The sequence below is a fragment of the Muscardinus avellanarius genome (genome assembly GCF_963383645.1).
Source record: "Muscardinus avellanarius genome assembly, chromosome: 2".
Taxonomy (NCBI): domain Eukaryota; kingdom Metazoa; phylum Chordata; class Mammalia; order Rodentia; family Gliridae; genus Muscardinus; species Muscardinus avellanarius.
The window spans coordinates 100,006,339-100,033,788 of record NC_137787.1 but is presented as its reverse complement, the minus strand read 5'-3'; the positions used below and the strand labels follow the sequence as shown (position 1 = coordinate 100,033,788).

General features: G+C 43.0%; 1 protein-coding gene and 1 pseudogene across 2 annotated transcripts in view; both read right to left on the bottom strand.

The window, feature by feature from the left end:
* MAP3K19 (mitogen-activated protein kinase kinase kinase 19) overlaps nucleotides 1-27,450 on the bottom strand; it is a gene marked incomplete at both ends in the record, with an annotated part of 80,863 nt that overhangs the window by 39,532 nt on the left and 13,881 nt on the right. Inside the window, 3 exons of the mRNA XM_080689399.1 lie at nucleotides 1,811-1,889; nucleotides 11,843-11,939; nucleotides 25,184-25,299. Coding sequence (XP_080545525.1) covers nucleotides 1,811-1,889; nucleotides 11,843-11,939; nucleotides 25,184-25,299 — 292 coding nt within the window. The remainder of the gene's footprint in view (nucleotides 1-1,810; nucleotides 1,890-11,842; nucleotides 11,940-25,183; nucleotides 25,300-27,450) is intronic.
* LOC308279851 (small ribosomal subunit protein uS5-like) lies at nucleotides 16,164-19,942 on the bottom strand (annotated as a pseudogene). Its single transcript has 2 exons — nucleotides 19,238-19,942; nucleotides 16,164-16,231 (listed from the first exon to the last, which is right to left on the bottom strand). The product of its transcript is annotated as a small ribosomal subunit protein uS5-like (transcript).

Sequence of the window (27,450 nt, the reverse complement as noted above, 5' to 3'; positions counted from 1 at the left end):
ACCTGAGATCTTCCTGTCTCAGCCTCCCAAGTACTAAGATTATAGGCTTGTACCACCAGGCCCAGCTGGAGAACAATTTCTTAATGTTGCTACTGAGTAGAACAGCTGAATCCCAAGAGGACAAGACTTCTCTACCATCTGACCTGCCCTCACATCCTCTGCACCCAGTAAAATCAACTGATAGAATCAGTTTCAGTCCACTTCTATTTTCTCAGTCCCCATTTTCTAGAGCAGAAAAATTAGAGACAAAGGACAGGTCCAGGTGCTATGCTTTAGGCATCTACTAGCCCACTGCTTCTCACACTATGTTTAGTGAAGGACAAATTTTCAAATATTCCAATCCATTGTGGAGAGATACTTTGTAAAATATAGTAAAAGTAAATTACTATAAAAATAAAAATATGCAGAAAATTAACCCCATTTTTTAATCTGTTCAATGAACATAACATTGCTCAAATTTCTATACAAAGCAGGGCATGTTGACATGCGCCTATAATCCCAGTACTTGAAGGCTGAGACAGGAGAATTGCAAGTTCGAGGCCAGCCTCATCAATTTAGCAAGTCCCTTTTTTTTTTTTCCTTCTTTTTTTTTTTTTTTTTTTTTTTGCGGGTCTGGGGATGGAACCCAGGGGCATTCTACCTCCGAGCTACACCCCCTGCCCTATTTTTTATTCTTTATTTTGAAACCGGGTCTCACTGAGTTGCAGAGGACCTCACTAAGTAGCTGAGGCTGTCCACAAACCGCGATCTTCCAGGCAGGTCTTAGCCTTCCGAATGCTGGGATTACAAGCGTGCGCCACCACGCCTGGCTCCCTTTTTCTTTTACTTTCTTTTTTTTGTGTGTGTGTGATACTGGGGATAGAACCCAGGGGCATTCTACCTCTGAATAACACCCCCAGCCCTATTTTTTATTCTTTACTTTAAAACAGGGTCTCACTGAGTTGCAAAGAGCCTCACTAGGTAGCTGAGGCTGACCTTGAACCACAATCCTTCTGTTTCAGCCTCCCAAATGCTGGGATTACAAGCATACGCTATCACGCCTGGTTTAGCAAGTCCTTTTTACAAAATAATAAAAAAAAAAAAATAGGGCTAAGAATGTAGCTCAGAGGTAGAATGCCCCTGGGTTCAATCCCCAGTATCACACACCAAACACACACACACAATGCTATACAACTTTTTTTCTTCTTCAATACTGGGGATTGAACCCAGGGGCCTTCTACCTCCTAGCTACAGCCCCAGCTATTCTTTATTTCTTATTTTGAAACAAGGGAGGTCTCACTAAGTTGCAGAGGGCCTCACTAAGTAGCTGAGGCTGGCCGTGAACCTGCACTCCTCCTATCTCAGCCTCCCAAGTACTGGGATTTCAAGCATATGCCACCATGCCTGGTTTATACTACTTTTTAAAATGGTTACTCTCAACTTCTTTACTGACATCATCAACAACTGGACACAGGGCCAAAAAAGCAGATTTGAAGTGGCACTTTTCTGCAGCAAGGTCAGCCAACTATGACCCTGAAGCCAAGTCTGACCTTCAGCCTGTTTTTGTAACTTTAATTAGACCACAGCTCCACTCTCTGTATAATGTCCACGCTATCTTCAAGCAACAACTGCAAAGTCAAATCATTGCAACAGAGACTCTGGCCCATGGACCCTGGAATGTTTATTATGTGGCCCCTGCCACATCATATTTGCTGTGACTCTTGCTTTGGAGCATTGCTTTGGGTTAAATGACAAAAAATGGAGATTACCACCACAAGTATCATCACTTTCTACTTAAACTCCATTCAAAACCTCAAAGGACTTTTCTTACTTGCTTTCTTTCGTGTCTTCTTGGCTTATATCTTGGGGATGACTGGCATCTCCTGGGAAGGTCATAATAATCTTCATGCCTATAGACATGCAGGACAATGGTAGAAGGAAAAGAAAATAATGAACTCTAGTGGGAGAAGTACTTCGTTTCTTATAGAATGGACATTAACCAGGGGCTGAGGGTTAGCCATCTTTGTATCTTTCCTGTACAACACAAAATAGATCCTAAGTATATGCTGGCTTAAAGAGAAAAAATAAAGAAACAAAAATAAACTGTACAATAAAAATGTCCAGATGTAAAATACAGTTTTACAGTGAACAGCACTGTCTTCCGGGAGGAGAGAACAAGACCTCCTGTAATGTGTGACACTGATACCTACTTAATAGGCCTGTTGTGAAATAAGTTACATAACCCCAAAGCAACTTGCTTATATTTGTTATTTTGGTCATATCCTGTTTGATCTTATGAAATAATTCCCGGTACAACCCTTAAGTGGAAAGTTCCAGGTTGTAGAATAAATGTTTATTTGCAATATCATGGTCAGAAAATTTGTTATAAATGTGTGGACTAAACTAGGTGTGGTGGTGCACGCTTGTAATTTCAGTACTTGGGAGGCTGAGACAGGAGGATCACAAGTTTGTGGCCAGCCTCAGCTACTTAGCGAGGCCCTTTGCAACTTGGTGAGACCCTGTTTCAAAATAAAGAATAAAAACTAGGGCGAGGGGCGTAGTTCAGAAGTAGAATGCCCCTTGGGTTCCATCCTTGGTACCACAAAAAGAAAGAAATGTGTGGACTACCGTAAAATTGCCTGTACTTTGAGGCTTGTTCATTCATCCACCTTTTCCCGTTCGACAAACTTTGGTTGAATATATGTTGAGCCCAAAACTTTGGGCAAAAGATCAAGAAATAAACAAGATGGAGTGAAGGTTCTTGTAGAGACACTAAGAAAGCAAAGAACACAGACAGTGAGCTTCGCAATGCAAGTGTGCAGGGTTGTGGGTGTGCACAGGAATGTCCTTCCTGGAGTTCGCAGACCTCGTCCTATGCCTGTATTTGTCAGAGATGTTTCCTCAGTCTGCACATGCCTGGAGGAACACTGGTTTTATAGTTCCACTGACGAATGCTAGAGATGAAATGTCACAAGGAAGATAAATTCGGGGTGAATCCGGCAGATGTGGGTTGACATGCTTCCCTGTCACTTCCTTGGTGGCCTGGGAAAAGTTATTCAGAGCCATCATCACCATCACCATCAGCAGCATCAGCAGCATCTCATTTAATAGGTTTTCATTGTTTTTATTTTTAACTAATAATTAATTAATTAATTTATTTATTTATTGCTGTACTGGGGATGGAACCCAGGGCCATTCATCTCCAAGCTATTACCCCAGCCCTAATTTTTATTCTTTATTTTTAACAGGGTCTCGCTGAGTTGCAGAGGGCCTCACTAAGTAGCTGAGGCTGTCTGCAAACCACGATCCTCCTGTCTCAGCCTCCCAAGTACCAGGATTATAAGCATGCGCCATCATGCCCGGCTGGATTTTCATTGTTTTTAAAAGATGTTGGCTACTTTGTCTAGCATGTAGAAGCCACTAGAGTGATACCATTTTTTTTTCTTTTCTGTAGCACTAGGGAGTGAATCCAGAGGCATTCTACCTCTGAGCTAAACCCTAGCCCAATTTTATTTCTTATTTGGAAACAGGTTCTCACTAAGTTGCAAAGGGCCTCGCTAAGTTGTCGAGGCTGGCTTCAAACCTGCCATCTTCCTGTCTCAGCCTCCCAAGTACTGGGATTACAAGTGTGCCCCACCACACCTAGCTCGAGTGACAGCATTTTTATTGTTCAATTTTCACACCTATGCCATTTAATAAGACTACTGCATTGGAAAAAAAAAAGTAAAATTGTTCAAAAAATACGGTTTTACTTATAACTGGGCAAATGATAATTGTATTTACCTATCTTTGTCATCCAACATTATATTTTGTGGTGCCATGAACATGGATCTAGCTTTGACTTTCTTTGTGTTTCTCAGATCGGACAATTTGATCGCATGTTTTCTAATCCACAATAGCAAGGAATGCCTCTCTAAAAATGAAGTTTTCTTGGGATGGTCAACTTTTAACTTTTCAAAGATCTTATCATCATACTATGTAGTGAGGAATGAGAGGCTTGGAATTATAGAGCTGAAAGGAACGTAAAGGTCATCTGATCAAAGACCTTCATTTTAGAGACAAAGAAACTGGTACCGGTGACCTGTGTTGCCTGCTCGAGGCTTCTCTTCAACTTGAAAGGAAGATAGATGTCTTTCATAACATTTCTGCAGTCACCCTCGAGCGCAGAAACCTCGCTGACACACTGGAGTGAGGAAAACATGCGGCATATATTCCTAATAACTGAACTGTCAGTGAAAAGGATGTTCTGGGACAAAGGTTAGATGCATTTAGTACTTTCCTGTCAAACTTATAAAACGGAGTAGCATGTATTCACATGGGCACAAACTTTAAAATGACTGTACTTTTATAATTAAGGAGAACTAGTAAACCCAGAACATTTTCAAGCAAATTTCATGTGCTCAAAGAGTCCAAGGGGCTGATTTCTCTTTCAAACCAAGGAACAAAGAAACAATAATCAAGGATAAGGAATATCTGCTTTTTTAGAAACGGCTAAGTGCTCATGGCTAGCATCTCAGTTGTTGGTCCTAAGAAGGGGGGGGGAGATTACAGGATATAGTGACTCTGAAGTCGTTTAGACACAGACATGCTCTCTTTGTTCTGTCTCTTGAATGCTGTGAGTGGCTAAGGAGCTATGGATGAGGTCATCCCCATCCATCAGGAAACAGGATGTCTTGTCTCAGGTAAAATTAAATTCCCTGAAAGTGCAAAATGCACAGGTCCTAAATTCCAAGTCCTCAAGCATCAGAAGACTCATCAAATCGAGAAACCCCATTCAGACACTGAGGGTGAGAAAGCTTTCATCAAAACCTCTCAGCTCGTTTACCATCAGAGCGTTCACACAGGAGGCACCGCGAGGTGATCAATGTGAAACCCACCCAGACGATCAGTGATAACGTTACGATCATTAGGCATCAGAAAACGCACACAGGAGACAAAGCATATATACACAGTGACTATAGGAACGGCAACTGCTGTAAGAGCAGTCTTACTGTAAATCGGCAGACTTAGGCAGGAGAGAAATGGTAGCTTTGTGGTGAATGCGGAAAGGGCTTTACAATGAAGCACTTTTTTTTTTTTTCTGGTAGTACTGGGGGTGGAACCCAGGGGCTTTCTACCTCCGGGCTATACTCCCAGACCTTTTTTATATTTTATTTGGAAACAGGGTCTCACTAAGTTGCTGAGAGCCTCACTAAGTAGCTGAGGCTGGCTTCGAACCTGTGCGATCCTCCTGTCTCAGCCTCCCAAGCACGGGGATTACAAGCATGCGCCACCACGCCCGGCTCATACAATGAAGCACTTTCTAATTGCTCATCAGCGAACTCACAGTGAAGAGAAACGTTACCTATGTAGTGAATGCAGAAAAGGCTTCACCATGAAGCGCTATCAGCGAACTCACACTGGGGAAAAGCCTATGTCTGTGACGAATGTGGAAAAGGCTTCAATGGAAGAGCAATCAATCTCATTGTACATTAGCGATCTCAGACCAGGGAAAAGTCGTATATATGCAACGAACATGGAAAAGCCTTCACCACAAAGCCCACTCTCATTACACACCAGCGAACTCACACAGGAGAGAAACCCTATGAAGGCACTGAGCGTGGTAAAGGCTTCACTAGAAGATATGCCTGGTACAACATGAGAGATGTCATACAGAAAAATCCCTTGTATGTACTGAGTGTAGAAAAACCTATTTGCACAAATATGGTCTCATTACTCATCAGAGAATGACATGGGAGAGAAGCCGTATGTGTGCAACATATGTGGAGAGGCCTTCCCCACGGTGCTCAGTGTGCATCAAAGAACTCATACTAGAGACGGGCCATGTGGATGCAGTGACTGCGAGGAAGCTTTCTTGCTAAACATAAGAAAATGCACCTAAGAGAAATGGGTAGCTATAGTCAAGTTGAAAATTCTTTTAACAGAGGCTCACAGCTTTTCACTTAGATGTGAACTCATGCCCAACAAAACCTGTTTGTGCTGGCTGGAAATGTCTTCTCTGGCAACTCTGGCTTCATTGAACATCAGTGTGTCTCTAGCAGCTTGGAATGTAGTCATGGCATGGCCAGTCGTCAGATGCCCTCGGGGGATTAAAGAATTTGCCCAGGAAATAAACCTGGTCACAGTAAATATGGTAGTGCCTTTGGGGATCTTTTACCTCACATTTTCTGTCAGTGAAAACACGTTGGATAAGGTCTGATACCTCCAATGTAGAGATGCCCTGAGAAAAAAATTCTAGCTCATGTTTGAAAATGTATGGTGAGAGCTGGGCGTGGTGGCGCACGCTTGTAATCCCTGTGCTTGGGAGGCAGAGACAGGAGGATCACGCAGGTTCGAAGCCAGCCGCGCTGGCTTAAGAAACCCTGTTTCTAAATAAAAGAATATAAAATAGGTCTGAGAGTATAGCCCTAAGGTAGAAGGGCTTCTAGAAACCCCAGTCAGTACCACCAAAAAAGAAGAAGAAGAAGAAGAAGAAGAAGAAGAAGAAGAAGAAGAAGAAGAAGAAGAAGAAGAAGAAGAAGAAGGAGGAGGGAAAGAAAATGTATGGTGAGAAAAATTATGTAAACTCAAAAACTGGGAAAACTTTCTGTGAGAAGATGAGCTTAATTTTCAGGGTTCATCACATGCTATTTGTGATTTCATTGTTGGTGGAAATACAGTGACAGTACAAAGCCTTTACCCAGCAATGAGACTTCAGCGAGTGTCAGAGTTCATACTGGAGAATAACTTTATAACAGTGCATATGGCAGGATTTCAGTAAATGTTCTGCCTCGTCATTTCTCAGAAAATTGAGTAGAAAAACTGTTCTGAACATGCTAAATATGGAACACCTTGGTCAAAATATCAGATCTCATTAAAGAGTGAGTCCATTGAAAATGGTGAATGTTTGAGTGTTTCTTGCCAAAAGTCTAACCTCATTACATGTTAGATAATATACTTGAATAAACACATTTCCAGACAGGTTGCCTTAAATTTTATTCCTGTTGCCTTACCAATGAGGTTTCTTTTTTTTTTTTTTTTTTTTTTTTTTTTGCATTGCTAGGGACTGAACCAGGGCCTTCAAGCATGCTAGAAAGTGCTCTACCACTGAACTATACTCTCAGCCCCAATTCCATAATTTGAAAAAGTAGTCTGATCAGCTAGCCGAGCGTGGAGGCACACACTTGTAATCCCAGCATTTGGGAGGCTGAGACAGGAGGATCGAAGTTCACGGACAGCCTCAGCTACTTAGTGAGGCCCTTTACAACTCAGTGAGACCCTGTTTCAAATTAAAGAATAAAAAAATGGGGCTGGGGTGTAGCTCTGAGGTAGAATGCCTCTGGGTTCCATTCCCAGTACCACAAAAAAAAGTAATCTGATCTACGTTATGTTATGGTACAATTATGTATATTATGTATATATAATATGCATATTATAAATATACAATTATGTATACATAATACAATTATGCATATTATAAATAATATACAATTATGTATATTATAAATATACATATATAAATATATGTGTATATATACATAATGTACATAATTGTATATTTGGTATAACTATGGTACAAATACATTTGATCTTTGTCTCTGATTACTAGCACAGAGCTAAAACCCTGAAATCTCATAAGTAATGGGAATGTCTTGTTATTCAGAGAGGTCCTCTCAGTAGCACTCAATATGTGATATGGGATCTTACCGAAGTGACCATGGGTGTCGGCTGGTCACTATAAAGATACAGTCATCACAGGGTCAAATCCTGGAGGGAAGAGGTCTGGAGATTGAACTGAGCAGTAAGATTTATAGAGCTTTTAATTGGCAAATATATTTGTGCTGTCAGGCTCATATACCCCAACTCTATGAAAACAGGCTTCTGACCTCTGGGACCTTCCACAATTCCTCATGTGTACCTTCCTGTCTGGCTCTTAGTTTGAATCCTTTATGATAATCCTGTAAGTAAAAAACTATTTTTCTGAGTTTTGTGTCAGTCTAGCAAGTTACTGAATGTAAAGAGAAGGTCCTGGGGATCCCAGATTTATAACCAGCAGGAAGGCAGGAGGTACACGTGGCTGGCCTGAGCCTTGTGACTGGCATATGAAGTGGGGCAGTTTTGTGGGATTTAGCTCCTTAACTTGTGGAGTCCGTACTTAGCATTAGAAGTGAATTGTAAGTGGTGGTGCACACTTGGAATCCCAGTACTTGAGAGGCTGAGACAGGAGGATCAAAGTTTGTGGCCAGCCTCAGCTACTTAATGAGGTCCTTTGCAATTTAGTGAGACCCTGTTTCAAAATAAAGAATAAAAAATAGGTATGGGGGTATAGCTCAAAGGTAGAATGGCCTTGGATTCGATCCCTAGTACCACAAAAAAAGAAATAAATTGTAGAGAACCCAGTTAGTGTGGGAGAATTGTTGCGGTTGTGGAGAAATTGGGACCCCCGAAAACAACTGGTTGAAATGCAAAACATGTAACAACTTGGAAAATAATCTGGTAGTTTTTCCAAGGTTAAACACCATATGGTCCAGAATTCCACTTCTAGGTATATAGCAAGAGTAATGAGAACATATATCTACACAAAAACTTGTTCAAGAATGCTTATGATAAGCCGGGCACGGTGGCTCACGCTTGTAATCCCAGCATTCGGGAGGCTGAGACTAGAGGATCACGGTTCACGGACAGCCTCAGCTACTTATTGAGGCCCTCCGCAACTTAGTGAGACTCTGTTTGAAAATAAAGAATAAAAAAATAGGGTAGGAGGTGTAGCTCAGAGGTCAAATGCCACTTGGTTCCATCCCCAACCCCCCCCCCAAAAAAAATGTTTATGATACCTGGCACAGTGGCTCACACCTATAAATAATCCCAGCTACTTCAGAGGCTGAGGCAGGAGGAACTTGCGTTCCAGGCCAGCCCGAGCAACTGAATGAGACCCTACGTTAAAATCAAAAGGGCAGCCGGCGTGGTGGCGCACGCTTGTAATCCCCGCGCTTGGGAGGCAGAGACAGGAGGATCGCGCAGGTTCGAAGCCAGCTGCGCGCGCTGGCTTAGGAGACCCTGCTTCCAAGTAAAAATGTAAAAATAGGTATGGGAGTGTAGCCCGGAGGTAGAAGGGCTTCCAGGAACCCCAGTACCACAAAAAAAAAAAAAAAAAAAAAAAAAAAAACCCTTGGAACATAAACCTGGCATGGTGGCGCACACTTATAATCCTAGTACTTAGGAGTCTGAGACAAGGATTGCAAGTTCACAGCCAGCCTCAGCAAGTTAATGAGGCCCTGTTACAAAATAAATAAATAAAATAGGGCTGCAGGTGTAGTTTGGAGGTAGAATGCCCTTGGGTTCAGTCCTCAGTAGCCCCCGTGACACACACATACTAAATGTAGTACACAGTAATGCTCAAAACACTTTTACCTCAGGCTTTGACACTGAAAAGAGTAACTGGTTCAACCCAAATCTACCAACTGTTAAGAGAAACATTTTCTCTCTCTTCTCTCTCTCTCTCTCTCTCTCTCTCTCTCTCTCTCTCTCTCTCTGCTCTTTCTTATTTTCCATGTTTTATTTTTGAAACACGGCCTCATTGAGTTGCAAAGGGCCTCAATAAGTAGCTGAGGTTGTCTGCGAACCGCGATCCTCCTGTCTTAGCCACCCAAATGCTGGAATTAGAAGTGTGTGCCACCACGCCCGGCTCGAAGAAATTTTCTAAACAGATCACCATTTCTTTGAAATTTGTAACCCACCTAACTGAGGCTTAAAGCTTGCAAGAGCTCCGTGGAGAAGCCGCCTGAGTGTTATGACGATACGAAAATTGAAAATATTACAAATCAAATAGAAGAGAAGGCACTTAATTAAGATGGCAAGTGCTTGCCAAGTTCAGCAGAGGAAATGAAATATTTAACCTCTCAGAATGTGCTTCAGGACACTGATAGGCTTCTGAGGACTTTGCTGTAAAGTCTGTGAAAGTCCAGGGGAAACTACCAGAACTGTTCTGAAGGACCGAGATTTATTATTTATTTATTTATTTTGCGGTACTGGTGATGGAACCCAGGGGCATTATACTCCAAGTGACACTCCCAGAATTATTTTTTATTCTTTATTTTGAAACCGGGTCTCACTGACTTGCAGAGGGCCTCACTAAGTAGCTGAGGCTGGCCGCGAACCGCGATCCTCCTGTCTCAGCCTTCCAAATGCTGGGATTACAAGCGTGCACCACCACTCCCGGCTGAGAAATGTATTTATTTTAAAGAGTAGTTCCAGCCAGGAGTGGTAGCACACACCTGTAATTCCAGTACTTGGGATGCTGAGACAGAAAGTCTGCATTGCAGGTTGGAGGCCAGCCTCAACAGCACAGTGAGACCCTCACCAACTTAGTAAAACTCTATTTCAAAATAAAAAATAAAAAGGGATGGGAGTGTATCTCAGAGGTAGAATGCCCCTGGGTTCAATCCTCAGTGCTCACTCCCTCCCCCCAAAGTTAATGAGTTCCTCCAGGCTTAATGGTGTTCATAATTTTAACTGTTGCTACATTACTCCCCGCTGAGCCTGGGAAGAGGAGATTCCGAGTTTGGGAAAGGCGGGAGGCCATCCAGCAGAGGGCAGCAGATACAAGGGGCTGAAAAGCCGGAGGAAAAGCCGGCTGCATTCAGGAGGTGCAGAGGGATGAGGAGAGCAGGCAGGAGCAGCTTCCCTGGAGGATTAGAAATAGAACCAGAAAGCTGCCAGGGAGAAATTAAAGGAGTTCAAATACACATTTAACTTAAGAAGGTGATAGAGGAATAGATAAACGTGATAGTCGTGGTGACTATCTTCTGAAGCAAGAATCTGCAAATAGCTAGCGATCTGTATGTAAGGATGCTGAGAGATGTTGCAGGGTAACACTGGACATCAGCTTATTCTGGAAGATTGCAGATTGATGAGCAGATCACATAAGAGACTAAGACTTGGGGCTTTCGTGCTAGCTCAGCCTCCCACGTTCCCCGCAGGGGAACGACAGCTCAGGGGCTACTGCTGGTGGAGAAATGTTTGGTTGTGGGAGGGAACAGATTCCTGGCACTGTTGGAAGATTCTGAGAGGGAAGAAATTGGGGAAGAATGTTATCAGACAAAAAGGAAGGGGACAGAGAACAGTAGGCCGAGCTGTAGTAGAATGGACTAAAGAAGTCAGGAGCCAGGCATGATGGCAGAGCGTGTAATCCCAGGACTTGGGAAGCTGAGACAGGAGGATCACAGATTCGAGGCCCCGTCAGCAACCTTAGAGAGGCCCTCAGTAAATTAGTGAAACCCTGTTTCAAAAAAAAAAAAAAAAATAGCCAGGTGTGGTGGCATACTCTTGCAATCCCAGTACTTGGGAGACTGAAACAGGAGGATCCCGGGTTCACAGCCAGCCTCAGATACTTAGTGAGGCCCTGATCAACTTGGTGAGACTCTGTTTCAAAAATAAAGAATAAAAAAAATAGGGGTGTAGCTTGGAGGTAGAATACCCCTGAATTCAATACACAGTGCCACAAAAAATTAAATAAATAAATAAATAAATAAATAAATAAAATAAATAGAATGGGGGTAGAGGTATAACTCAAAAGCAGAATACCCCTGGGTTCAATTCCCAGTTCCCAAAAGACAAAAGTAATAATTAATAATAATAATAATAATAATAATAATAATAATAAATAATAATAAAAGTGAGGAGAAGCTTGTCCATTTAGGCAGGGGCAACTGCCAAAGACTCACTGGTTCAGAGATGGAGTAAAAGGTAGGATGAAGAGAGGTTTTTATTTTCTATTGTGCTTTCCTTTGTTTTCAAAGCTGCACTGAGCACTTCACAAATGAGGGGAGAAATCCAGATAAGTGGTGTTATCATCATAAGCACATCAAGGACAGAAGCCAGATACCTTCTGTCCTGGGAGGCCAGTCTTGTCCTTCCCCCCTGGGATCTCCTTCTTCACTATCCAACATGGAATGACCACAGTCCTCGTCCTGGTCAAACTCCTGAAATATCACAACGTAAACCTCAGTTACTCAGTGTCCTACTTGGTTGGAAGGGTGACTGTTGATTTTTCAAGGCTACGATTTCGCACTGGAATTCCTTTTAAATTGCATAAAGTATTTAGGACTAAAATAATGTGAAAGTGTCTGCCTCTGGAGCATTGGGCTCAGAAAATCGTAGATGTGATGAATTGGATAATCAAAAACAAAGATCAAGCCGGGCGTGGTGGCGCACGCTTGTAATCCGCGCGCTTGGGAGGCGGAGACAGGAGGATCGCGCAGGTTCGAAGCCAGCCGCGCGCGCTGGCTTAGGAGACCCTGTTTCCAAAAATGAAAATGTAAAAATAGGTCTGGGAGTGTAGCCCAGAGGTAGAAGGGCTTCCAGGAACCCCAGTACCACCAAAAAAAAAAAAAAAAAAACCAAAGATCAAAGTTGAAATCACATAGACACAGACATTTAATATTTTATAGTTTATCATTTCAGGCTTTTCATCTGCCACAAATTCCATCTGGCTGGGAAGCTGGAAAGAATCCTTCAGCCACAGTCACAGCCCCAGAGGAACATGGTACTTCCCATAATGCCTCCCTGGGGGCATCACTGACAAATGGTGAGGATAAGCGGTCCCTATTCCAGGCCCAGAGTGGATTAGACTTTTCACAACAACCACTTTCTGACCTAATCACGGTGTACAACTTCTCCAACTTCCTTTTCCCCCTCTAGAAAAAAAATCATGCTGAAAACAACTTGATTTGTAAAAAAAAAAAAAAAAAAAGCATGCTAAACTCTCTAAAGAGGGAAGATTTTCTTAGAATTCATTACTTTCAATAGGTTCCTTCAGTAGATGCTGATTTTGTGCTTTTAAATTTCTGGAATCAGGCCTGGCGTCGTGGCGCACGCTCATAATCTCAACACTTGGGAGACTGAGACAGGAGGATCGCACAGGTTCGAAGCCAGCCTCAGTTACTTAGTGAGGCTCTCAGCAACTTAGTGAGACCCTGTTTCAAAAAAGGTCTAGGAGTATAGCCCAGAGGTAGAAAAGTTCCACCTCAGTACCACTAAAAAAAAAAAAAAATTCTGTAATGAGGTGGTGGGTGTAGCTTAATGATAGACTACACATTCTCAAGAGGCCGCGGGTTCACTCCCCTGTGCATGCGTGTGTACACACACACACACACATGTACACACACACACACAAGCTTCTAGAGCCACAACAGATGAAAATAGTAGTTAAAACACCTCATCATGACCTGGATGTTCCAATTCGCTCCCTCGTTCCTATCCTCTGAGTGCGGCACCTATGTGAGGGAGCTGCTGGATAAAAATCTTTGTCTTCAGTGCAGGTGCCCATCATCTGACAGTTCAGATGACGACTGGCCACTCACAAAAAGCCTCTGATAGTTCGTTGGTGAATTCCCAAGACAGCTTGGAAATGTTTTTTCTTTGTTCATTTTAATTATCATAGAAAATAATAAAAGTGCGATCCTCCATTTATTTTACCATTGCAAATTCTTTCAGGTATTCAGTCATAACTTAGTTGTCATGCCTTATTTTCAGGCTGCAGTTCATACTCTTTAAACCATCGTCTGCCTCCTGACGAAGGTTAGGGCCCTATCTCAGATCATCCTGGTAATCAGTGCAGAGGTGCCTTTTGCTCCCAGACTGTTGTCCATTTCACTGCCTGTCCTTCCCTGGATTTCAAAAATTCATTAACTGGCAAATTCCTCTCCCTACCACCCAGTTACAGAGGGGGAGAGTCTTATTCTTTTCAAAATCTATGGACATACGAAAAAATATTTTTTAAAAAGTAAAAGAATTCAGCCATGGTGGCGAATGCTTGTAATCCCATTATTTGGGGGGCCGAGACAGGAGGATCACAGGTTTGAGGCCAACCTCAGGAACTAGCAAGGTCCTCTACAACTTAGTGAAACCCTGTTTCAAAATAAAAATAAAATAGGAGCTAGGCGTGGTGGCACACGCTTGTAATCCCAGCATTTGGGAGGCTGAGACAGGAGGATGGCATTTCACAGCTTCAGCTACTTAGTGAGGCCCTTTGCAACTTAGTAAGACCCTGTTTCAAATTAAAGAATGAAAAATAGTGCTGGGGGTGTTGCTCAGAGGTAGGATGTCCCTGGGTTCCATCACCAGCACTGCAAAAAAAGAAAAAAAGATAAATAAATATAAAATAAAATACAATAAAATAGGGCTGAAAGTGTAGCTCAGAGGTGAATGCAACAGTACCAAAAAAAAGAAAGAGAAAAGAAAAAATTACCCATAATCCAACAACAAAAAAGCAAACCCTGTCAACATAGAAAATAGCTTTCTTTTACTCTAAGCACTTAAAAATCTAATTGCATCATGTAATTTTGCATGTGGCTTTTTCAAACTGGAGAGAAGCCTAAGCCCTTCCTGTCTCTCACGTGATGCCCTGCACTGCCTGGGGACTCTGCCAGCAACACAGCCGTCATCAGACGTGCCCTTGGACCAGAACTGTGAATCAAAACAAACCTCTTTTCTTCAACACTAAAAAGAAAGCGCTTTAGTTTATAAGCAATTTATTAAGAAAATAACATTATATATATATTTTTGAAGGTCTGGGGATGGAACCCAGGGGCATTCGACCTCTGAGCTACACACCCCCTGCCCTATTTTTTATTCTTTATTTTGAAACCGGGTCTCCCTGAGTTGTAGAGGGCCTCACTAAGTAGCTGAGGCTGTCTGCCAACCACGATCCTCTGGTCTCAGCCTCCCAAATGGAAAATAACATTTTAATGGTAGTTCAAATTTCATTTCTTAAATAAACATCTTTCTAAGGGTCATAATAGTGACTATAAGTCCAATAAATTTTACAACATAAGACCCATAGGGATTATTAAGCAGTTTTTGATTCTTCATTATTACCCATAGTGCTATGAATGTCTTTGCAATTAATATCCCAATTTTGCATTCTTTCTTCCATTTTTTTTGTGGTAGTAGGGATGGAATCCAGGAGCATCCTACCTCTGAGCTACACCCCTGCTCTATTTTATTTCATTTTATTTATTTAATTAATTAATTAATTAATTTTTGCAGTACTGGGAATGGAACCCAGGGGCATTCTACCTCCAAGCTATACCCCCAGCCCTATATTTTTTTTCTTTATTTTGAAAGAGGGTCTCACTGAGTTGCAAAGGGCCTCACTAAGTAGTTGCTGAGATTGTCCATAAACCCCGATTCTCCTGTCTCATCTTCCCAAATGCTGGGATTACAAGCGTGCACCACCACGCCCGGCTTCATTTATTTATTTATTTTGGTGGTACTGGGGTTCCTGGAAACCCTTCTACATCCGGGCTCACTCCCAGACACCTATTTTTTATATTTTTATTTGGAAACACGGTCTCTTAAGCCAGCGCGGCTGGCTTGGAACCTGCACGATCCTCCTGTCTCTGTCTCCCAAGCGCAGGTATTACAAGTGTGCGCCACCACGCCCGGCCATTTATTTATTTTTGAAACAATGTCTTGCTAAATTGCTGAGGGCCCTGGTAGGTTGCCAAAATTGGCCTCAAAGTTTTCAGTCCTCCTGTCTCAGCCTCCCAAAGACTAGGATTAGAAGCGTGTCCTACCATGCCTGGCCCAATCTTGTTTTTTGTTTTTTTTTAGAGTAGATTATTAGGTGTGGAATTATTAACCCAAAGAGCATGAACATTTTTAAGGAGTTTGATTTTTCTTTCTTTCTTTCTTTTTTTTTTTTTGTAGTACTGGGAATTGAACCAGGATCTTGTGCATACTAGGCAAGCATTCTAGCACTGAGCTATTTCCCCAGCCCTTTAAAAATTTTTTTTCACATCTACTGCTTTAAGCAAAGTGTATACTTATTTATAATCCATCAGCCGTATGTGTTTCATTAAATGTCTCCTCTACCAATCACCATAGCTTTTCATTTTTATTAATGTAACATATGAGATTGACCATCTTATTGAAGGTACATATTTGGATTAATATAATTTAGAGTTTTAGATGTTCGTGGGCCATTTGAAATTTTCTTTTAAGCGTATTTTTTCACTCAGATACTCATTCTAGAATATTCTAGGAGACCTCAGAACATTTTTCTACCATTACATATAGTTAAGTGATACAATAAAATTTTGTATGCCAAACTTTGAGAAAACAGCAGCCCTCATTTAGAAGTGTTAAATACACAGCTGGCTCGCCTGCCAAGTTTCTAGTTAGGTTTCTAGTTGTGGTCCATTTCAACTGCTGTGTTCATTTATCAGGTGGTTCTTCAGGAAAAGTTGAAAAACAGCAGAGTAGAGGTTCCCTACATGCAAGACACATACCAGGGGGCAAGCATTGACATAGACAGTGCCGGGCATTGTTCTATACACCTTCCATAAGTTATCTCATTTTATCTTAACAATTCTAAAGGTAAGAATGATTATTTTCATTGTACACATCAGGCCCAGAGGAGTTGAATAAATTACCCAGGGTCACACAGCCAGCCAGTGGTAGAGCCAGACTCTGAAGGCTGCTTCTAGAACTTATAATCATTCTGCTATCTTGCTACCATGAAGAGTTTGAAACAAAGAATTTCAACAAGAACTAGAAAGAAGAAAATCAATAGCAGTGAGAAAAATGAATAGAAAAGAAGCTGGGCATGGAAGTGTACACCTGTAAATCTAGTACTTGGAAGGCTGAGACAGAGGATCATAGGTTTGAGGCCAGCCTCAGCAACTTAGTGAGACCTTATTTCAAAATAAAAAATAAAACAGGCGGGGCATGAGGCTCCTGGGTTCAATCCCCAGTACCAAAAAGAAAAAAAAAAATGAATAGGAAAAACATTTGAGCCGGGCGTGGTGGCACACGCTTGTAATCCCAGCATTCGAGAGACTGAGACAGGAGGATGCAGTTCATGGACAGCCTCAGCTACTTAGTGAGGCCCTTTGCAACTCAATGAGACCCTGTTTCAAAATAAAGAATAAATCCAGAGGTAGAATGTCTCTGTATTCCATCCCCAGTACCACAAAATAAAATAAGGGGAAAAAAAGAAGAAGAAAAAGAAGAAAGAAAAGGCCGGGCGTGGTGGCGCACACTTGTAATCCCAGCATTTGGGAGGCTGAGACCTAAAGGATCGTGGTTCGCGGACAGCCTGAGCTACTTAGTGAGGCTCTTTGCGACTCAGTGAGACCTGGTTTCAAAAGAAAGAATAAGAAATAGGGCTGGGGGGTGTAGCTCGGAGGTCGAATGCACCTGGGTTCCAAGTTATAAGTTTTAGACAGGAAAAAAAAAGAGATGTGTAATGCATATGAGGGCCTGACAGAAATTCCTGCCTTGGAATAAGTTTTAAAACCATAAACATAAGAAACAAAAAGGATACAAGGAATAAGACCTACTTTGAAGGTGGTCATGGAGAAAAATACTAAAACCGAAGCCACTGAGGATTTTCTAATTTCTTCTAGAATGCTAATCACAACAGGCTTCACGATATACTTGGGCCCACAAGGAAGAGAAGTGAAATATTGACATTTACTCGTGAGTGAAGGAGAGAAAACTTGAGCAAATCCCAGACACAGATGGGTTTCATAAACCACGACATATGGAAGATGGCGAGGGACAGGGCAGAGGCCTCCGACTGCAAAGCGGCCTAGGAACCACACATCTCCATTTGGAAAGAAGATTCTCTTCAGCTGAAGCAGAAACAAAGCAAAACCAAACTGGGAGAGTGTAAAAAGAGCCTCTCAGGAGCAGTCCTCCAAGCAAGGCAGCTGCTTGTATACAGACACTAGAAAAATCGATTTTAGATGAACAAAAAGAGACACTCAAGGCTCCACTCAAGGGAAGAGCAGAGTATGACTTTGGGGTTTGCAGCCTGAACTTCAGAGAAAACAAGTCCAATAGTGAAAAAGCCTATTTTACCCTCAAAAGTGAGTTCGAAGTGTAGTTCAACACAATAAGAAAAAATATATACAGTGAAAGTTCAAAACATAAAAATGCTTTGAAGCTGCATGAAAAAAAATGTACTAATACAAAGGGATTTTGTTGTCCTTTTAGGTAGAAAATAGCTTAAATATACCATAGTAAGCCGGGTGTGGTGGCGCACGCTTGTAATCCCCGCACTCGGGAGGCGGAGACAGGAGGATCGCACAGGTTTGAAGCCAGCCTCACTGGGTTAAGAGACTGTTCCCAAAAATAAAATAGGTCTGGGAGTGTAGCCCGGAGGTAGAAGGGTTTCCAGGAACCCCAGTACCATATACTATATATATATATATATATATATATATATATATATGTATTATAGTAATTTTTTTTGTGTGTGTATGTGGTACTGGGGATGGAGCCCAGGGATATTTTACTGCTGAACCACACCCCCAGCCCTATTTTACTTTATTTACTTACTTATTTGTTTCTTTATTTTGGAACTGGGGGTAGAATTTAGGAACATTCTCCAAGCTACACCCCAGTCCTATTTTTTAAATTTTTATATTGAAACAGGGTCTCACTATTTGCTGAGACTGTCTTTGAACCTGTGATCCTCCTGTCTCAGCCTCCCAAGTACTAGGATTACAGGGATGTGCTCTCATACCCAGCTTACTTTTTATTTTGAAACAGACTATATCACTAAGTTGCAGAGGGCTTCACTATATTGCTGAGGCTGGCCATGGACCTGCAATCCTCCTATCTCAGCCTCTCAAGTAGTAGAATTACAGGGGTTTGCAACCATATCCAAATGTGTCAATTAACTTCTAAGGCATGCGTGCACTAACGTTAGAGATTGGTCTCCAGGTACTTATTTCTATTTCCTTGTAACTTTTTGTCTGTGGTACTGGGGGTAGAACCCAGGGCTGCTCTACCTTTGAGCTACACTCCCATCCCTAATTCTTTTTTTGAAACAGGATCTCACTAAGTTGTGGAGGGCCTCAATAAATTTCTGGGGCTGGCCTCAAACCTGGGACCCTCCTGTCTCAGCCTCCCAAGTCCTGGGATTACAAGCATGCTCCACTATGGCCAGCTTGTATGTAATATTGATACTCAAAACAATACAATCTTCAATACTGTAACAAAACCAACAAGGTTTTGAGGTTGAGGGTCAGGTAGCTATGGGTCTTTGAGATGGCATCAAAGGTGGCCTTGGGCCAGGCGTGGTGGCGCACGCTTGTAATTCCAGCATTTGAGAGGCTGAGACAGGAGGATCTCGGTTCACAGATAGCCTCAGTTACTTAGGTCCTTTGCAACTCAGCGAGACTCTACTTTAAAACAAAGAATAAACAATAGGGCTGGGGGTATAGCTCGGAAGTAGAATGCCCGTGGGTTCCATTCCCAGACCCGCCCCCCAAAAAATAGGTGTCTTTGGCAAAGTTGCCCACGGTGACAATGCAGCCCCTGGCAGAGGTGGCACAGCCATCAGTATCGGTCAGCAGCAGCAACTTCTTGGGCACAGGGCTGACACGATGCCAGTGCCCCTGGGGGCAGAGATGAGGCACACCCGCACCGACCCACAGCATCCTGTCACCTCGCAAGGGACAGCGAGGACTTCCCGATCTTGTTCCCCCAGTAGCCTCTTTGCACGGGGATGATGGAGAGCTTGGCCAAGAGGATGGCCCCTGGGATAGCAGTGGCTACCTCCTTGGAGCCCTTGACACCCAGGCCAACGTGACCACTGTAGTCCACAATGGCGACAAATGCCTTGAACCTGGGCCGCTGGCCAGCACAGGTCTACTTCTGCTCAAGCATGTTCTTCGAAATCTCATCCTTTAGTGATAAACCCCCCAAAAAGTCCATGATCTCAGACTCCATGATGGGCAAGGGAGAAGAGGTAAATCTCCTCCAGGGACTTGATCTCCATGTCCTTAACCAGGCAACCCAGCTGCACGATGGGGATCCACTCCTCGTCCTCAGCCTTGCCCCCACGAGCTCTGAGACCGTGACCCACAGCAACCACGGCCAAATTGTGGCCTTGGAGGTCTCTACTGAAGCCTCCGTGGAAGCCACCAAGGCCGTTGGGGTCTCCTGCTGCACTGGCATCACCCGCCATTTGGTGCTTTCCAGGAGAAGAAACATATCTATTTTTGAAGCAGAGTCTTGCTAAGTTGCTCAGGCTGGCCTCAAACCTGCAATCCTCCTGTCTCAGCCTCCCAGGTACCGGGATTACAGGTGTGCACCACCACTCCCAAATTGTTTTGCCCATTTTTAGTTGGGTGGTTTGTTTTCTTACTGTTGGGTTTAGAGAATTTTTTTTATATATTCTGGATATGTGATCCAGATGTTTTCTCCTAATCAATAAGAAGAAGAACTTGACTTGTTTTTTTTCCCTTTTCTTTTCTTTCTTGTGTGTGTGTGTGTGTGTGTGTGTGTGTGTGTGTGTGTGTGTGTGGTACAGAGGGTGGAACCCACGGGCTTTTCTACCTCTGGGCTATACTCCCAGACCTATCTTATACTTTATTTGGAAACAGGGTCTCACTAAATTGCTGAGAGCCTCACTAAGTAACTGAGTAGCTGAGGCTGGCTTCGAACCTATGTGATCCTACTGTCTCAGCATCCCAAGCACTGGGATTACAAGAGTGAGCCACCACACCCGGCTTGACTTGTTTTTTTCTTTTTTTTTGTTTGGTGTGTGTGTGTGTGTGTGTGTGTGTGTGTGTGTGTGTGTGTTACTGGGGATGGAAACCAGGGGCCTTCTACCTCCGGGTTATACTCCCAGACCTAGTTTGTATTTTTTTGGAAACAGGGTCTCACTAAATTGCTGAGAGCCTCACTAAGTAGCTAAAGCTGGCTTTGAACCAGTGTAATCCTCCTTTCTCAGCCTCCCAAAAGCTGGGATTATAAGTGTGAGCCACCACGCCCGGCTTTTGACTTGTTGTTTTTTAAAAAAATCTCTTTAGAGCCAGGTGTGGTAGTGCATGCTTGTAATCCCTGCGCTTGGGAGGCTGAGACAGGAGGATCGCACAGGTTCGAAGCCAGCCTCAGCTACTTAGTGAGGCTCTCAGCAACTTAGTGAGACCCTGTTTCCAAATAAAATATAAAATAGGTCTGGGAGTATTAGGTAGAAAGCCCCTGGGTTCCACCCCCAGTACCACCAAAAAAAGAAAAAAAAATCTCTTTAATCTTTTATCAAGCAAGCAGAAATTCTTTTTTTTTTTTTTTTCAGACTGGGGATGGAACTCAGAGTCATTCTACCTCCAAACTACACCCTCAGCCCTAGTTTTTATTCTGTTTTTGTTTGTTTGTTTGTTTGTTGTTGTTTTTTACGGGTTTGGTGATGGAACCCAGGGTCATTTGACCTCCGAACTACACCCCTTGCCCTATTTTTTATTCTTTATTTTGAAACAGGCTCTCACTAAGTTGCAGAGGGCCTCACTAAGTAGCTGAGGCTGTCCGCTAACCACGATCCTCGATCCTCCAGTCTCAGCCTCCTGAATGCTGAGATTACAAGTGTGCACCACCGCGCCTGGCTCTTTTTTTTTTTTTTTTGGTGGTGGTACTGGGGTTCCTGGAAGCCCTTCTACCTCTGGGATACACTCCCACGGGCTACACTCCCAGACCTATTTTTTAACTTTTTTATGTGGAAACAGGGTCTCTTGAGCCAGCAAGGCTGGCTCAGAACCAGCGCGATCCTCCTGTCTCCGCCTCCCAAGCGCGGGGATTACAAGCGTGCGCCACCATGCCCAGCAACGCCTGGCTCTTTATTCTGTTTTTTTGTTTTTGTTTGTTTGTTTTGGTTATACTGGGGTTCCTGGAAGCCCGTCTACCTCCGGGCTACACTCCCAGACCTATTTTATATTTTTATTTGGAAACAGGGTCTCTTAAGCCAGTGAGGCTGGCTTCGAACCTGTGCGATCCTCCTGTCTTTGCCTCCCAAGCGCAGGGATTACAAGCGTGCGCTACCAGGCCCAGCGTGGTGGCAGTTTATTTTATAATCGCTTGTATCTTAGATTCAAAGAAATTTGGGATACATTGCTAAATCCAGATCACAATTATGATGTCAGAAGGTGGACAGAGAGTAGTAAAGGACTTGGCAGGATAGAGCAGGGTAAAATCTAACTGTCCACAGAAGAGAGAATGATGAGAAGTAAGGTGGTGTGTGCAAAGAATGATGGGAAAGCTCGGGAGTTCCAGGCACCGGCTGCTACACAAGTGGGAGTGTTATTAGCAGGAGGTGAGACAAAGTCAAAGGAGCAGAGAGCTCTCTGACATTCTACCCCACTGTGTGTAACCACACCACCCGCTGCCTGCACCCTCGCAGAAGGCAGGAAGACATAGTTGGGACAATTTTGTCAGGAAGGGTCTGGACTTAGTGACCTTAGTGAAGAGTGGGAGCGAGGCCTCACAGTGGAGGCCTTCAGTTTGAACACTGGCAGAAAGACTATTCATCCTCCTTCCTGACCCAGCTCGTACCTAGCCAGCAGCCAATCTACACCACTGAGCCAAAAAGATTAGGAGATATTTAATGACTCCAGAGAATAGGCCTGCAGATACTAGCACTTCTAAGTTCTCCTCCAATCCCCCCCCCCAAATCTCACTATCAGACCAACTCCAGTGCAGCCCAACAATAGATAAACTGCAACATGTGCAGAGTTTCTACACAGATTTTAGTGTCTACTTCTTAAATGTAAATCAATAGCCAAGGATCTCCAGATATTTGAGGCAAATTTCCAATTAAAAATAGCTTTTATAGTATTTGGGAGGCTGAGACAGGAGGATCACAGATTCTAGGTCAGTCTCAGAAAATAATAAAACCTTAAGCACCAGGCATGGTGGTGCACGCTTGTAATCCCCGCGCTTGGGAGGCAGAGACAGGAGGATCGCGCAGGTTCGAAGCCAGCCGCGCGCACTGGCTTAGGAGACCGTGTTTCCAAATAAAAATGTAAAAATAGGTCTGGGAGTGTAGCCCGGAGGAAGGGCTTCCAGGAACCCCAGTACCACCAAAAAAAAAAAAAGATTGTAAGCAATTTAGCAAAAGCTTGTTTCAATATAAAAACTAAAATGGGGCTAGGCATGATGTTGCCTACTTGTAATGCCAGCATTTGGGAGGCTGAGACAGGAGGATTGTGGTTTGCGGATAGCCTCAGCTACTACTTAGTGTGACCCTGTGCAACTCAGTGAAACCCTGCTTCAAAATAAAGAACAAAGCCGGGCGTGGTGGCACATGCTAGTAATCCCAGCATTCAGGAGGTTGAGACCAGAGGATCGCAGTTCTCGGACAGCCTCAGCTACTTAGTGAGGCTCTCCGTAACTTAGTGAGACCCTGCTTCAAAATAAAGAATAAAAAATAGGGCTGGGGTTGTAGCACAGAGGTACAATGCCCCTGGGTTCCATCCCTAGTACTGCAAAAATTAAATAAATAAATAATAAAATACTAAAATGGGCTGGGGGTAGAATGCCCCTGGATTTAATTCCCAGCACCAAAATAAATAAATAAATAAATAAACAAGCAAACAAACAAACACAGAAATAAATAGAATGAATATTCAAATAGGAAGCTCAGGTTGTGGTGGTGTATGCTTGTAATCCCAGTATTTGGGAGGAAGATTGCAGGTTCTAAGACAGCCTCAGCAAGTAGTGAGATTCTCATCAATCTAGCGAGACCCTCTTTTAAAATAAAAATAAAGCCAACTTGGTGGCACAAGGTTGTAATCCCAGTATTTGGGAGGTGGAGACCAGAGGATCATTGTGTGCAGACAGCCTCAGCTACTTAGGGAGGCCCTACACAACTCAGTGAGACCCTGTTTCAAAAAATACAAAAGACTAAAAAATAGGCTTGGGGTTGTAGCTCAGAGGTAAGATGTCCCTGGGCTCCATCCCCATACCACAAAAACGAAGGAAAACAAACACAAATAGGAAGCTGGAATGGTACCAAACTTCGTAAAAAGCTATAAAAATACAAAGCAATGAGATGTTTCTAAGCTGAAAATAATAAAAGTAATACAATATTGATGAAAATTGAAAGACTGTTTAAACAAGTGGAATTATGTAACATGTTATTTAGTATTGATTCGGCTGCAAGAATATTCCATGGTACTGAACACACACATGTGCACACACACACGCACACACACACACACACACACACACACACACATACACACAGAGTAATGGACAGACTGACTTTTTGTCTCCCACTTAGATTTATATTTTGAAATTCTAACTCCCAAAGTATTAGGAACAGAACCTTTAGGGGGTAATTAGGTCACAAGGGTGGAGTCCTCATAATGGACTTTGCACTCTGATAAGACACTCGGGAAGCTTTGGGAGGCTGAGAATGGAGGATCGAGGTTCACGACCAGCCTCAGCTGCAGCTCCGTAAGTCCCTGTTTCAAAAATAAAGAATAAAGCCAGGTGTGGTGGCACACGCTTGTAATCCCTGCGCTTGGGAGATGGAGACAGGAGGATCACGCAGGTTCGAAGCCAGCCTCGCTGACTTAAAAGACCCTGTTTCCAAATAAAATATAAAATAGGTCTGGGAGTATAGCCCAGAGGCAGGCAGAAGGGTTCCATTCCCAGTACCGCCGAAAAATAAAAATAAATAAATAAATAAAATAGCCAGGCATGGTGGTGTACACTTGTAATACCCACACTTGGGAGGCAGAAACAAGAGGTACACACAGGTTCGAAGCCAGCCAAGAGACCCTGTTTCCAAATAAAAAAGTATAAAATAGGGCTGGGAGTGTAGCCCGGAGGTAGAAGGGTTTCTAGAAACCCTAGTACCACACACCCCCAAAAAATGAATGAATAAATAAATAAATAAAATAAAGAATAAAAAATAGGGCTGGGAGTGTAGCTTGGAGATAGAATGCCTCTGGGTTCCATCCCCAATATTGCAATAAATAAATAATAAGAGAGACCCGAGAGAGAAGGAGAGTTGGCTAGCTCTCTCTCCATCCTCATCTAGTTGGCCACCTGCCGCCCAAAAGGGGCCCTTACCAGACCTGGCTGGGTTTATCTTGTTCTTCAACTTTCAGCTTCCAGAACAGTGAAAAACCAATTCTGTTGTTCCTAAGCTTTCTGGCTTTGGTACGGTTATAGCAGCCCAAACTGACTAACACAGACCCATGCTCCCCACCCCCACACATAGTGCATGAGACTCAGAGTTGACTAGCTAATTACTACTCAGAGAGGAAGTCTCAGAAGAGTGCCTTACAAATTGTGCTTTCGTTCTTTAATGATTGTATTAAGTCCAATCATAATATATGATTATTACAAAATACTCGAGCAACACAAATGAAGCGGGAAGATGGAGCAGGGTATCTGGTTGGTTGGTTTGAAGGGAGCATCTTACCTCGCTGCTACTGAGGCTTTGCAAGACTATGTTGCGATTTTGGGTAATTGTCATCGTATCCGTTGGTGGAGAGTTTGTATCATGACAAATGTCAAGCAATGATTCAGCATGTCTTTCTGTCGAGAAGAAACACAATATTGTGTGTTGATAAAATTCATCACCAACAATTTCACAGGAAGATCTAGCTCTAGGCTCTAAACCAGCTCAAGTGTGTCAGATGTTCCTGAGCTAATCTGGGATCTCAGTAAAGACAATAATTTTCACAGGAAGAGATGTGAGAAAACAAGAATTCACAGAATGGATGTTTTAAATAAGGTAAAGGTTTTGGTGGCAAATGTTATTATTCAAAAAAGAAAAGAAGGAAAGGAAAAGAAATACACAGACCTCGAGTTTGTGGCTTTTGAGCAAGAGAGTTGAAGTTCAATCAACCAACATTTGAACACCTACCAAACCTTAAATTCTGTGAAGAACTGAAAGTTACCAAGAGCTGGGCGTGGTGGCACACGCTTGTAATCCCAGCATTTGGGAGGCTGAAACAGGAGGATCGAAGTGGACAGCCTCAGCTGTTTAGTGAGCTCTTTGCAACTCAGTGAGACCCTGTTTCAAAATAAGGAATAAAAAACAGGGCTGAGGGTATAGCTTGGAGGTATAATGCCCCTGGATTCAATCCCCAGTAAACACACACACACACACACACACACACACACACACACACACACACACACACAGAGTTACCAAGAGATTCTGGTTCAATAAAAACCAAATCTGCTCATCTCACTGCAGCTGAGACAGCATGGTGGCTCATGAATTTAATCCCAGCATTTGGGAGGCTGAGACAGGAGGATCGCAGTTCTCGGACAGCCTTAGCTACTTAGTGAGGCCCTTTACAACACAGTGAGACCCTAATTTCAAAATAAAGAATAAAAAATAGGGCTGGAGTTGTAGCTGGGAGGTAGAATGTCCCTGGGTTCCATCCCCAGTACCACAAAGAAAAAAGAAAAAAAAAAGAAAAAAAAAAAAAAGAAGGCCAGGTGTGGTGGCACATGCCTGTAATCTCAACACTTGGGAGGCTGGGACAGGAGGAATGCAAGTTCCAAGACAACCTCAGCAAGTAGTGAGACTCTCATCAACCTAGCAAGACCCTATTTCAAAATAAAATAAAATAGGCCCGGGGGAGTGTAGCTCAGAGGCAAAATGCCCCTGGATTTCATCCCTGATCAACACACACACACACACACACACACACACACACACACACACACACACACACAGCAAAACCAAAAAATAGTGATCTACTGCTAAGCTTTTAAACATTTGGCATTAACTGGTTTGTTTTAGGCAAAGTGACCAGGTGGAACTCCTAAGAATGAGCTGGAAATCATGTTTGTTCTGCAGTTGCTAAGGGCAAAGGTACTCAGCTAGTCCAAGGACACTTCCCATCTAGCACCTGAAGCCACATTGAATGATAGAGTTCTGAACACCAGAGACTCCCAAGGGACATTGTTCTCACATATAAATGTGCCTCTGCTCTTGAACTTCCTTGGGCTTTTCAATGAAAAGAGTCTTTCAGTGAGTTTATCATTTATACTGATACTGAAACAAAATTGAACAAGTGAGCTGGGTGTGATGGTGCACTCCTATAATTCTGAGATGGGAGGATGACAGGTTCGAGGCCAGCCTTGGCAACTTAATGAGGCTCTCAGCAACTTAGTGAGAATTTGTTTCAAAACCAAAAAACAAAAAGAGCTGGAGGTGTAGCTCAGGGGTAGAATACCACTGAGTTTAATACCCAGCACTACACACACACACACACACACACACACACACACACACACACACACATACACATTGAAAAAGTGACCTGCAGCCGGGTGTGATGGAGCATGCTTGTTCCCAGCATTTGGGAGGCTGAAATCAGAGGATCGTGGTTTGCGGCCAGCCTCAGCTACTACTTAGTGAGGCCCTTTGCAACTCAGTGAAAACCCTGTTTCAAAATAAAGAACAAAAAATAGGGCAGGGGGGGGTGTAGCTCAGAGGTCAAATGCCCCTGGGTTCCAGCCCCAGACCCTCAAAAAAAAAAAAGAAGAAGAAGAAGAAGAAGAAGAAGAAGAAGAAGAAGAAGAAGAAGAAGAAGAAGAAGAAGAAGAAGAAGAAGAGGAAGAAAAAATGATGGAGAAAAGTGCAGGTCACTTTTTTCTTTTTCTTTTTTTTTTTTTTTTTTGCGGGTCTGGGGCTGGAACCCAGGGGCATTTGACCTCTGAGCTACA